At 44.3% G+C, this 12,897-nt stretch overlaps 1 protein-coding gene and 1 long non-coding RNA gene across 6 annotated transcripts in view; one reads left to right on the top strand and one right to left on the bottom strand.

Moving 5' to 3' along the window:
- The window catches only part of LOC141108553 (uncharacterized), a 103,092-nt gene that overhangs the window by 3,565 nt on the left and 86,630 nt on the right, over nucleotides 1-12,897 (bottom strand). For both annotated transcript variants that reach the window (XR_012236084.1, XR_012236083.1), the window contains one exon: nucleotides 5,833-5,989. This is a non-coding gene — a long non-coding RNA (uncharacterized lncRNA). The remainder of the gene's footprint in view (nucleotides 1-5,832; nucleotides 5,990-12,897) is intronic.
- TMEM268 (transmembrane protein 268) overlaps nucleotides 1-12,897 on the top strand; it is a 109,427-nt gene that overhangs the window by 69,151 nt on the left and 27,379 nt on the right. For all 4 annotated transcript variants that reach the window (XM_073600264.1, XM_073600262.1, XM_073600263.1 and 1 more), the window contains 2 exons: nucleotides 3,443-3,592; nucleotides 3,662-3,772. In XM_073600264.1, the coding sequence (XP_073456365.1) occupies nucleotides 3,443-3,592; nucleotides 3,662-3,772 (261 nt within the window). The remainder of the gene's footprint in view (nucleotides 1-3,442; nucleotides 3,593-3,661; nucleotides 3,773-12,897) is intronic.

The raw sequence follows: 12,897 nt of genomic DNA, 5'->3' as shown, positions 1-12,897 counted from the left end.
TAGTCGCCCACCCCATTAATTTGTTCAGGTCTTTTTGCAAGGTTTCCACATCCTGCGGAGAAGTTATTGCCCTGCTTAGCATCGTCTGCAAATACAGAGATTGAACTGTTTATCCCATCCTCCGGGTCGTTTATAAACAAAAATGCTTCATTGAATCACCATTGGCACCAATTACAGCCTCAAGTCCTTTCGAGTATGATGCTACAAGCTTGGCACACCTATTTTTGGGCAGTTTCTCCCATTCTTCTTTGCAGGACCTCTCAAGCTCCATCAGGTTGGATAGCGAGCGTCAGTGCACAGCCATTTTCAGATCGCTCCAGTAATGTTCAAGCCTGGGCTTTGGCTGGTCCACTCAAGGACATAAGCAGAGTTGTCCCATAGCCACTACTTTGTTATCTTGGCTGGGAACTTTGGGTCCTTGTCCTGTTGGAAGAAAAACCTTCACCCCAGTCTGAAGTCCAGAGCACTCTGTAGCAGGTTTTCATCAAGGATGTCTCTGTACATTGCTACATTCATCTTTCCCCCGATCCTGATTAGTCTCCCAGTTCGTGCCTCTGAAAAACATCCCCACAGCATGATGCTGCCACCACCATGCTTCACTGTAGGGATGGTATAGGCCAGCTGGTTTCCTCCAGACATGACACTTGCCATTTAGGCCAAAGAGTTCAATCTGTTTCATCAGACCAGAGAATTTTGTTTCTCATGGTCTGAGAGACCTTCAGGTGCCATTTGGCAAATGGCAGGTGGGTCGTTGTGTGCCTTTTTACTGAGGAGTGGCTTCCGTCTGGCCACTCTACCATACAGGCCTGACTAGTGGAGTGCTGCAGAGATAGTTTTTCTTCTGGAAGGTTGTCCTCTCTCCACAGAGAAACCCTGGAGGCTCTGTCAAGAGTGACCATCAGGTTCTTGGTCATCTCTCTAAGGCCCTTTTCCCCCGATCACTCAGTTTGGTCGAGAGGCCCACTCTAAAGAGAGTCCTGGTGGTTCCAAACTTCTTCCATTTATGGATGAAGGAGGCTGCTGTGCTCATTGGGACCTTCAATACTGCAGACATTTTTCGGTACTCTTCCCCAGATCTGTGCCTCAATACAATCCAATCTAGGAGGTATACAGACAACTCCTTGTACTTCATGGCTTGGTTTGTGCTCTGACATGCACTGTTAACTGTGGAACCTTATATAGATAGGTGTGTGCCTTTCCAATTCATGTCCAATAAACTAAATTTACCACAGGTGGACTCCAATCTGTAGAAACATCTCAAGGGTGATCAGTGGAAACAGGATGCACCTGAGCTCAATTTTGAGTGTCTTAGCAAAGGCTGTAAATACTTATGTAAATGTGATTTTTTTATTTTTAATAAATTTGCAAAGATTACAAACATCTTTCACGTGGTCATTATGAGGTATTGTTTGTAGAATTTTGACGAAAATACATTTAATCCATTTTTGAATAAGTCTGTAACATAAAATGTGGAAAAAAGTGAAGCGCTGTGAATACTTTCCGGATGCACTGTATACAAATCATTCGGACATTGAGGGTCAAGAAGGATTAGTTTTTCAACCAAATGTTAGAATGAGTAGACTCCATATGTGCTGGTTACATCTCAGAGATTGTTGACCTGCTGGGATCTTCACACAATAGTCTCTCTCAACCATTTCAGCAAAGAAACTCTTGAATTATCTTTCCAGTCTTAGGGAACCTCTGCTATTACTTTATCTACAAGTCACAGTACATTAGTTTGATTGGCAGTGAAAAGAATGCCCCTTAAGCCGGGACCAGCCAAGATTCAAACCATCTATGAGCGGGCTGATTGTACCCAAGCCAATCCATCGACCAACTTGGGTACAACCAGCATGTTAAATTTTTACATGCAATTATTGCCAGCGGCTATAGCTGCTACCAATAATCGCTGTGTTCTCCTGGAAGGGAAAGATCATCATGCGCCATCCTACCACAGGTGGAAGGAAAGAAAATTGCTGGATTTCCCTATCAACACCGTCAGTGTTGATGGGCGAATCCCTCCCGCAGCCAGTGTATTCTGCCAGTGGGGAGCCTTCCCTGCTGACAGAACACAATGATTAGTGTTGCCAGCTATAGCTGGCGGCACTAATCAGTCAGGAAAGACCTTACAGGGCTAGTCTTATACAAGTTAATTGATAAATTGACTTGTCTTCGAAATTTGGCTGGTGCCTGCTAAATTGGACAAATTTCAATCCATGTATAACTGGCTTTACACTTGTGGTCATTGGGAAGAATGCCCCCCTTACAGATACAGCTGTAGCTAAAAAGCTCAATGGTGTCAATGAGAATTCATGTATACAACTAGGTTCTATGTCTAGTCAGATCTGTTTTTAAACTTGTTTGTTTTCTGTACTTTGTTAATAAAATTTCAAAAACCATACCTACTTTTCTGTAGTCTAATACCGTTGTGCCCTCAAAGTCCCATTTTTTAGTTTCTATAGGGTTACAAATACAATTTTGTGGACGCTGGCACAAGTTGTTACCAAGTACCTACAGAGTCACCCTGTTTTTTTAGGTACTTTAGAACTAGGATCTTTTCTTCTGATACTCAATGAGAATTCATCTGAGAGGAAAAAAACTGCTCATTGCTCAAGGAACCATTGCCAACCTTTGAAGGTACCTTGGGGCTCCAGGGAACCCTAGTTGAGAAAGGCTGCTCTAGAGTTTATCAAGAACGGTGCAGAATACATCCATGGAGCAGAAGTTCTGTGGCCAAAAACATTCAGAAAAATCAAACAAGGAATGTTGTTTTCTGCTGTAACTGTCAGATATTAAGCAGCTTCAGTTGGATTGATGACCCACCATTTCAGGTCCACTTGAGTGGCGGTAATTTATACTCAAAACACCACACAGTCGGTCAAAAAGGGAGTTTGAAGCAAAACTTATGCGGCCTAGTCCTGGTAGCTGGTGAGTCAAACAGTGAGGAGAATTGGATATTTCTTACAATTAGTGCTTATTGTAAATAGATTATGAAAAAAGGAAAGCTGACCAAACACTAGCAGAATTTCCTCGGAAATGGTTGTTTGATCGGGACAAGAAAATTTGAAGGAGCACAGATGAAATTTTAACTGGGAATGTGGTTTTCGATTGGGAAAAAAAAAAAATACATATTGTAAAGCACTGCGTAAACTGTTGGTGCTATATAAATCCTGTATAATAATAATAATAATAATGCACGATAGGAACCTGTTTAATATGTCTGGGGTTTAATTCAAGAAGCATGTCTGGACAAAATTTTAAGAGCATTGGAACTAGATTAGATTAGTTGACTCAATGATGGAAAGATCAAATTGCTCTGCCGATAAATTTTTCAGAATTTCTGTACAAACGTTCAAACAAAATTCTACTGGTGTATAGCCGGCTAAAGAAAGGATTTTCTTGGCATGGGCTGTCGTAAATTCACATGTTTATAACCTTCTAGATCCTGTATATCTCCATTTGGGTCAATCTCTACTCCACCATTCAGATGTTTACTAGTGGCCAAAGCTGGGTCACCAGTATCCCTGTCACTCTAGCCGCTGTCTTTGTCACAGCCGTGGTCATCATAATCCTCAATCAGCAACAAAAAAAGGTGAGTAGAATCCATGGATGTAGGAATTGGATCCCATGTCTCTGGTTCTAATTCTAATTATCACAATAGATAAATACCAACACTGACATCATGCTGGCAGCAGCCAACGAGTCCTTCATGAAGTACAACGTCCTACTGGGCATAAGTGACCGGTCTCGGAGCTGGCGAAATGATCCATCTGTATCCTTTACACCACAGAATACCTATTGTCTACATACACTATATTACCAAAAGTATTGGGACACCTGCCTTTACATGCACATAAACTTTAAACAGCGTCTTAGTCCGTAGGGCTCAGTATTGATGGGTGTGTGTGTCTAGGGGAATGTTTGACACTGATGTTGGACAAGAAGGGCTGGCTTGCAATCTCCGTTCTAATTCATCCTAAAGGTGTTCTATCGGGTTAAGGTCAGGATTAAGGTCAAGTTCCTCTACCCAAAACTTGCTCATCCATGTCTTAATTGACCTTGCTTTGTGCACTGGTCCAAATCATTTGATGGAGGGGGGATTATGGTGTGGGGTTGTTTCTCAGGGGTTGAGCTTGACCCCTTAATTCCGGTGAAGGGAACTCTTAAGACGTCAGCATACCAGGACATTTTGGACCATTTCATGCTCCCAACTTTGTGGGAACAGTTTGGGGATCGTCCCTTCCTGTTCCAATATGACTGCTCACCAGTGGACAAAGCAAGGGCTATAAAAGACATGAATGAGCCAGTTTGGGGTGGAGGAACTTGACTTGTCCGCAGTCCTGACCTCAACCTGATGGAACACCTTTGGGATGAATTAGAATCTCATCACTGCCTGACCTCACAAATGCACTTCTGGAAGAATGGTCAAACATTCCCATAGACACTCCTAAACCTTGTGGACAGCCTTCCCGGAAGAGTTGAAGCTGTTATAGCTGCAAAGGGTGGACCAACACAATACTGAACCCTGCGGACTAAGACTGGGATGCCATTGAAGTTCATGTGCGTGTAAAGGCAGGCGTACCAATACTTTTGGTAATAGTGTATGTGGATTGATAAGAAAAATTACTTTTCTTATCCTGATGCCTTTGCCGTATCAATGGTCTGCAAACAAGCAGGATTATGATGTATTGTGTATCTGTTTTATCTGTTTAGTTTCCCATTGACGACTTAAAGTAGAACTATAGGCAAAACTTTTTTCTTCATTTTGGATAGAGCAAGGGAGGGATATAACCCCTGTCAATTTTTATTTTCACCATGTGTGCCCCATTGCGGAGATTCCCCTTCACTTCCTGTCCCAATGCCAAACAGGAAGTGAGAAGAAACCTCTACAAATTAAGGGAACTAGTGTCCCCATTGGAAGATTTCCACTCTTACTTTTCTGGGGACAACCCAAAAAGGAGGGTTTTCTTTTACTTTCAATGATAATGGTAAACAGGAAAAATAGAGAGGCTGAATCTCCCTAATGGAAACACAGACAGCAATAAAAACTAACATTTGTTCTGATCCATCTGCACTAAAACAAAAAAAAAAAAAAAAACAAAAAAGAAAAAAAACCCGTTTCCTTTAATATTTTAAAGGGGTTGTAAACCCTCGTGTTTTTTCACCTTAATGCATCCTTTGCATTAAGGTGAAAAAACGCCTGGTAGTGACCGCCCCCCCCCCCCCCCCCCCCCCATTATACTTACCTGAGCCCCTTCATCTCTTAGATGGGGACACTCTGTCCCTCTCTCCACGGGGTCCCGGCTCTTGATTGGATAGATTGATAGCAGCGCAGCCATTGGCTCCCGCTGCTGTCATTTAAATCCAGTGACGCAGGCGCCGGGGCCGAGTCATAAATTCAGCGTCAATTGGGCTCGGGAGCACGTCTGCAAGGTAGCCCCCTTGGGAGAGCGCTTCTCCTAGGGGTTTATCTGATGTGGAGAGGAGCCGAGAGAGCCGCCGGGGGACCCCAGAAGAGGATGTTCGGGGCCACTCTGTGCAAAACAAGCTGCACAGTGGAGGCAAGTATGACATGTTTGTCAATTAAAAAAAAAAAAAAAAAAAAAAAGATCCTTTACAAATCACTTTGAGTTTGTTGTTTAGTTTATTAAAGTATCCTAAATGTTCATAGACGGGTTGCATTGTAGTAGAGGATATGGGGGGTGGTTTCCTTTTTATGAATGAATCTTTCTTCTGCTGCCCCCCCCCCCCCCCACACACACACACACACACACACACACACACACCAGTTTTAAACCTTTACTAAACCCAAAAATGTATATTGCATCTTACCAATCATTCGATGTAGTGGCTGTGTCGGTTTTCTTTTCCTAGGCTTATTTCCCCTTTGTTTTCACATCGTGATCTGGCCAGTAATACTCCTGTATTTGTGAGACACAACTCTGTAGGAATGAACACTGGAGGCACAGCAGACGGCAGCATCGTCAGTCTGGGGGAAGGAGAGTGTTAAATGTATTAGCCGATAGACTAAAATTAAAAACCAAATGCTAGTTCATACTTTAAAATCAGTTACAGCAGTTATTCTCCCCCCCCCCCCCCTTTTGGGATAAAGGTTTCGAATTGATAAATTAAAGCTGATCATTTTAATCACCCCTGTCACTGTTAAGTGGTTTGTGTCATCCATGTAAACTGATACATTCAGCTGGAGAGTTTGTACTGTGAAAAACAGACCCTGCTGGCTGTAATACCAGATGAAAATAGAAGAAAGCCTAAAAAAGAAAACTAATGCAGGCATCACATCTAAGAATTGGTAAGCTGCAATATTATAAATATTTGCTTTCGGTTTATTACTGCTTTAAAGGGTGACGAAACCCACATCATAAAAAACTATCAATAAATGGTGTATTACATACAGTTCATACTCAGTCACTAAGATTTGTTTTCTGCAAAAAACCTGGTTGATCCTGCTGCTCTCCATCTCCCCTTTTGTTCATGTCCCCAATTCAGCTAGGGATTTTGCCACTGTGGTGGCAACTCTGCGCATGCTCAGTTTTCAGTGAGTTTCTATGCGAAGCATTTCCTCCCGATCACATCTGAACAGCCCATGTGACTGTAGAGTCACACATGTGGGTGTATACACAGTGATAAATGACAGACCACTCCCCTCCTCCATGCCCAATAACCAGCTAAACACAATGGGGGGTGGGATATTACATGTAGATTAATAGAGACTTCACCTCCCTGTTATTCTAAGACACAGACTGGAGGGGTGTGACAACTTGTGCCTGGCAGAAATCCGCCAACACCATGTTGTTGCCAAAAAATAAGATTTGATTACAAATATACAGTATATTTGCATGACATTAAAACAGTGACATTTTTATTCTGTATTCTAAAGGCTGCAATTTTATTTATTTTTTTTGAACACGTGACCAGCAGAGGACTAGAAGCTGCTCCTGCTTATATTTTCCTGCAGACAGGCTGGGAAAGAGCTGGGTCATGTGATAGCTGTAAACCGATTAGGACGGGGTCTCCAAACTTTTTAAACAAAAGGGCCAGCTTACTGCCCTTTAGACTTTAGGGGGGCCGGACTGTGGTGATTGTCAAGTCATTGGTGTCAGTGGGCGGAATTGTGCCAAGTCATTGGTGTCAGTGGGCGGAATTGTGCCAAGTCATTGGTGTCAGTGGGCGGAATTGTGCCAAGTCATTGGTGTCAGTGGGCGGAATTGTGCCAAGTCATTGGTGTCAGTGGGCGGAATTGTGCCAAGTCATTGGTGTCAGTGGGCGGAATTGTGCCAAGTCATTGGTGTCAGTGGGCGGAATTGTGCCAAGTCATTGGTGTCAGTGGGCGGAATTGTGCCAAGTCATTGGTGTCAGTGGGCGGAATTGTGCCAAGTCATTGGTGTCCACTCCGGCGCTACACACTGAGCTGTATACGAGAGCAGAGGAAGGGGGTGGAGGATAAGAAGCTCCTCCACGGACATGCATGTTGCAGCTTCTCTTGTGCATACCGGCCATGCTCTGATGGTTTTTAGGTAATGGAGTCTGAAGACGGAGGGCGGGTGGTATTAGTGCTGAGGAATGCTGTATATTGAAAGAGGGGGGGTGTGAGATGGTGCAGGAGGACTGCTATGCATTGACAGGGGTGGGATTGGTGCAGAGGAATGCTATGTATTGAATGGGGGGGTTTAAACTGGAATCAGGGGGAGGAAAGCTCTGTACTTTGGGGGGGGGGGGGGGGGACACTTGGATGTACACACCCCTCAATCCTGCAGGTTGCAAAAACTTGGGTTGTGTTTTCGGTAATCTATTAGTTCCTATGATTGTCATCACCATCTAGTGGCCAAAATGTGGTATATCTTCTTGTAGCGCTGGTAGATTTGTGATCTCCCATCTGATAGGTAAATTTAGTGAATTGCTCGTTATAGGAAGTTAGATTTGCCTCTGTTCCAGCTTGGCTGACGTTGCGTGTGGTTCCACATTGTGCCGGTGGGTGTCGTTACCATCGGTAGGTATTGGAAAAGCAACGTGTTAAAGCGCATGAGTGCTCCTCTGTCCTGGAGACAACTCGGTGGAGGTAGTCCTCTGAGTTGCATTCTGGGAGAGGGTATTTATGGGACAGACGCCATATTTTGGGGTTTGTTTTCAGCCACCTGCTGGCCCTCCTGGCCGACAGGTATGTGTTAGAGTACTACCTCGTGGTCCTCTGTTCCGGAGGCCCGCGTCGCTGTGGCGCGTGGGTGGGCCCAGAAGCATGTCTGGGGCTTGCCACAGCAGCTGAGGAATGATCCTGAGCTGTCTATCCAGAGTGAAGAAAATGGACAACCGAGGAGATCCCAGGGGAGGACCCGTCATGGAAGGATCATGCAGAGTCCTCGGTTGGAGGACATATCCTAAAGTAATCCTACAGCATAGTACTGCCAGGTTGGCTTAGAGGTCCAAGTACTGTGTCTGACATTCATCGTGAACCAATACATCCTGTGGCAGAGGATCGTACGGGTTTATTTCAAGCAAGTCTGTGGCAGAGACTTTTGTTTGTGCTGCGTACTGGCTGCTAGGCAATTGAGAGAGGCCTATCCAGGCGAGTAAAGATTGCGTCCCACAAAAGGGGATTACATTCAATTACCGTATTCAACTTTAAAGGATGTTCTAAAGAAACCTAAAGAAAGGTATTTGAGATTCCCTGCAGTTTTCCTCCTGCCTCTTTCCTGCTACTTCCTTCGTTACTTGGTTTAATAAAGCACACAAGTGTTGGTGCTTATATCGTCCAAAGGTAAACTCAATGGAGCCCTAGACCCGGTGTCGGTGAAAGAGGTATCGAGAGTGAAGGTAACAGCCCGCTTAAACCAGCAGCTCCACCGAGAGTTAGTGCTACATTCTCATTTAGGTACTTCAGGAAACTAATGCATTTTGGCCACTAGATGGAGTCTTGGGACCTGCTTCCTGATTGTCCGGAAGGAGAAAAACAGGAAGACATTGGCGATTATTAATTGTCAGGTAGTACCTGTGTATTGTGAGGACCTGAGTGTTGTCTGCGTAGTGTGTGGGGATCGTTAGTACTTGTGTATTGTGGGTCTGCGGGTGCACATGTATTGTCTTGCTGAGTATTAGTGTCAGGAAGCTAGTTTTTGGACAGGGTATAATCCCTAATCCTCATTAAATTAGTAGGTAGATCCCTGGTGGGTGTGGAGATGCGACCCGGTGTACATCTTGCGGCATGTATGCGTTTCTTGATCATCCGATTGAGGGCGAATACTGCTGTGCAAAATGTAAGCACATTGTTTCCCTGGAAGCCCAGGTTCTGAATCTGGGGAAGCAACTGTCAGTGCTGAGAAGACCCTCCATACTAAAGGAGAGCCAGGAACGTTCACGGTAGGTGCCGGCAGGGGCCAGCACAGGCACTAGGGAAGAGTAGATGGGTGACAGGAGGGGTAGAGGGGGAAGTGCCAGGGAGGCCGATCCAGGGCTGGAACATCCCAATAAGTACGCTCCATTGAGCGACATTTGGTGAAACCAGTCAGGGACTGCTGCTGGAGCTGAGGGACTCTCCTAGCTGCCAGGGGGAGAACTCCAGTGAGAGGGGGGGAAAGGTAAGGGAAAGGAAAGAGATTCTGGTGGTAGGGGACTCAACTCTTAGGACAGAGGCCAATCTGTAACCAAGACCTGAAGCGCCGAACTGTATGTTGTCTACCGGGCGCTCGGGTTCGGCACATCACGGATCTGGTGGACAGATTACTGGGAGGGGCTGGGGAAGACCCGGCTGTCATGGTGCACGTTGGCACCAGTGACAAAGTCAGAGGCAGATGGAGTGTCCTAAAGAACGGTTTTAGGGACTTGGGAGCTAAATTGAGGAAAAGGACCTCCAAGGTAGTGTTCTCAGGAATACTACCGGTACATAGAGTCACACCAGAAAGGCAGAGGGAGATAAGGGAAGTAAACAAGTGGCTGAAGAGCTGGTGTAGTAAGGAGGGGTTTGGGTTCCTGGAGGACTGGGCCAACTTCTCAGTCGATCACCAGTACTATAGAAGGGCCAGACTGCACCTAAATGAGGAGGGTGCAGATCAGCTGGGAGTAAAGATGACCAAAAAGTTAGAGGGGGTTTTAAACTGGGTGACGGAGGGGGAGGGTCCAGAGGTAGAGATAGTCAGCGTGGAACATATTCCAGAGAGTAGTATTGGGGGCATTAGTGGTAGGTTGACTAAAGCACATAAACCCAAGATAAGTTTAGTAAAGTCCTAGTTGCAATCTCAGAACACCCAATAAGAATAGTATACGACTGGTCTAAACTACGTGGCATGTTCACCAATTCCAGGAGCCTGGCAGACAATATGGGTGAACTAGAGATACTGTTGTACGAGGAGGATTTGGATTTTGTGGGATTTTCAGAGACCTGGTTCAACAGCTCTCATGATTGGCTGGCAACCATTCAAGGGTATATCCTTTATTGCAGGGATAGAGAGGGTAAAAAAGGGGGAGTAGTATGTCTATATATCAAGAATAATGTACAAGTGAATGTGAGAGATGACATCACTGAGGGAGCTAGGGAGGAGGTGGAATCCTTATGAGTAGAGCACCAAAGGGATGAAGCTAAAGGGAAAATATTACTGGGAATATGCTATAGGCGCCCTAAGCTGAGGAAGGAGGGGGAGATAGATCTCCTATCACCTCTGGCTCTAATCATGTGCTTAAAAAAAACCCCATTGAAATCCATGCGTCCGGCGCCCCTCATGTAGATTGGGGGCCGGATGCATGGATAAGGGGGCGGTGCTCCTGCGCCCTGCATTATGGGCTGCCACTGTTCGGTAATATATAGAGGTCGATTTATAAAAGTTTTATTGGAGGAACACACAATCCTGTAGGTTGCAAGAATTTGGGCTGTCATTTAGGTAATCGATTAGTTCCTATGATTGTCATCGCCATCTAGTGGCCAAAATGCGTATTTCTTTTCATTTAGCCATTTCAGGAAACTATACTGCATTTTGGCCACTAGGTGGAGCCAAAAATCATAGGGATTAATCTATTATAGAAATTACACAGCCTGCACGAATGTGTGTCACAGTCATCTGATGAATATTTTACAAATAGAACCGATCGTGTCTAATATGCATTAGTATTTAGAAGCTTTGCATGATATTTGAAAACATTCTATAAATTGAACATCGCTTTATTTTTGCTGCTTAAACGATCTGTTTTAGCTGCCTGATTACTACAAATAAGTTTGTGTTTGGATTTCTGTTCATTCAGCTACCACCAAGTATAAGATGCCATCTTTGGAACCTCTGCCCCACGATATGGAAATCCAATTACCTCTGTTGAATGTTTAGATTGAAAATGGGGGTCTTCTAAAAAATAAAATCAAACCCCACCCACACACACATCTATATTTTTCAGCACCTGTATTTCAATTCAAGATGACTTACCACCCTACTGAATAATTCTGACTTTTCTCTGATCTTTACATGAACTTAGTTAAATATCATGGTCTCTGCTCCAATCAATGCCCCCCCCCCCACCTTGGAGCAAATAGTTTTCTAGTACAGCGATTCCACTTATCTCTCCAGGGATTCAGATCTCATTTTCTCCCCCTGAATACATATACATTTATATATTAATATTAAAGCAGACCTTCACTCTTTATGATTCTCCTCCCTCCCCTGCCTCCTCCCTATTATAGAATTGCAAGAAAGAAAAATGTTTCTTAAATATTTGAAAGTAAAGGTCCATCATTCTCACCTAAGGCTCAGTTCACACTGCTGCGACATGAGATTTGACTTGTGAGACCTCCAAGTCGCATGACATGTCAAATTCAATGTATCCCCATGAGAGCCGTCTTAACTGATGCTACGCACGTCTGTCCGACATTAGAATAGGTTCCTGCACTACTTTTGGTCCGACTTGGGTGCGATTTCAGCCCTTGTACAGACTCCTAAATAGCATCTGCGTTGGAAGGAAGTCATACGACTTTGCCGTCGCTGCAGTGTGAACTGAGCCTTAATGTGTGCATGCGCAGGAACGCCGCTGATCACACTGGGATCTATTGTGGAGTTTCTGTGCATACAGTGCCTTGAATAAAGTATTTATACCCCTTGACATCTTCCACATTTTGTCATGTTACAACCAAAAACTTAAATGTATTTTATTGGGATTTTATGTGATAGACCAACACAACGTGGCACATCGTTGCAAAGTGGAAGGAAAATGGTTTTCAAAATGTTTTACAAATAAATATGTGAAAAGTGTGGCGTGCATTTGTATTTAGCCCCCATTACTCTGATACCACTCACTACAATCTAGTGGAACCAATTGCCTTCAGAAGTCACCAAATTAGTAAATAGAGTCCACCTGTGTGTAATTGAATTTCAGTATAAATACAGTTCTGTGAAGCCCTCAGAGGTTTGTTAGAGAACCTTAATGAACAAACAGCATCATGAAGGCCAAGGAACACACCAGACAGGTCAGGGATAAAGTTGTGCAGAATATTAAAGCAGGGATAGGTTATAAAAAAAAATATCCCAAGCTTTGAACATCTCACGGAGCACTGTTCAATCCATCATCCGAAAATGGAAAGAGTATGGCACAACTGCAAACCCACAAAGACATGGCCGTCCACCTAAATTGACAGGCCGGGCAAGGAGAGCATCAGACAGGCAGCCAAGAGGCCCATGGTAACTCTGGAGATCCACAGCTCAGGTGGGAGAATCTGTCCACAGGACAACTATTAGTCGTGCTCTCCACAAATCTGGTCTTTATGGAAGAGTGGCAAGAAGAAAGTCATTGTTGAATGAAAGCCAGAAGTTGTCCTGTCTGCAGTTTGTTAGAAGCCATGTGGGGGACACAGCAAACATGTGGAAGGTGGTGTTCTGGTCATATTGAACTTGTGGCCTAAAAGCAAAACGC

Source organism: Aquarana catesbeiana, linkage group LG09, assembly GCF_042186555.1.
Source record: "Aquarana catesbeiana isolate 2022-GZ linkage group LG09, ASM4218655v1, whole genome shotgun sequence".
Classification (NCBI taxonomy): Eukaryota; Metazoa; Chordata; class Amphibia; order Anura; family Ranidae; genus Aquarana; species Aquarana catesbeiana.
The sequence above is the reverse complement of the archived record's forward strand: the minus strand, read 5'-3'. Positions and strand labels throughout refer to the sequence as shown.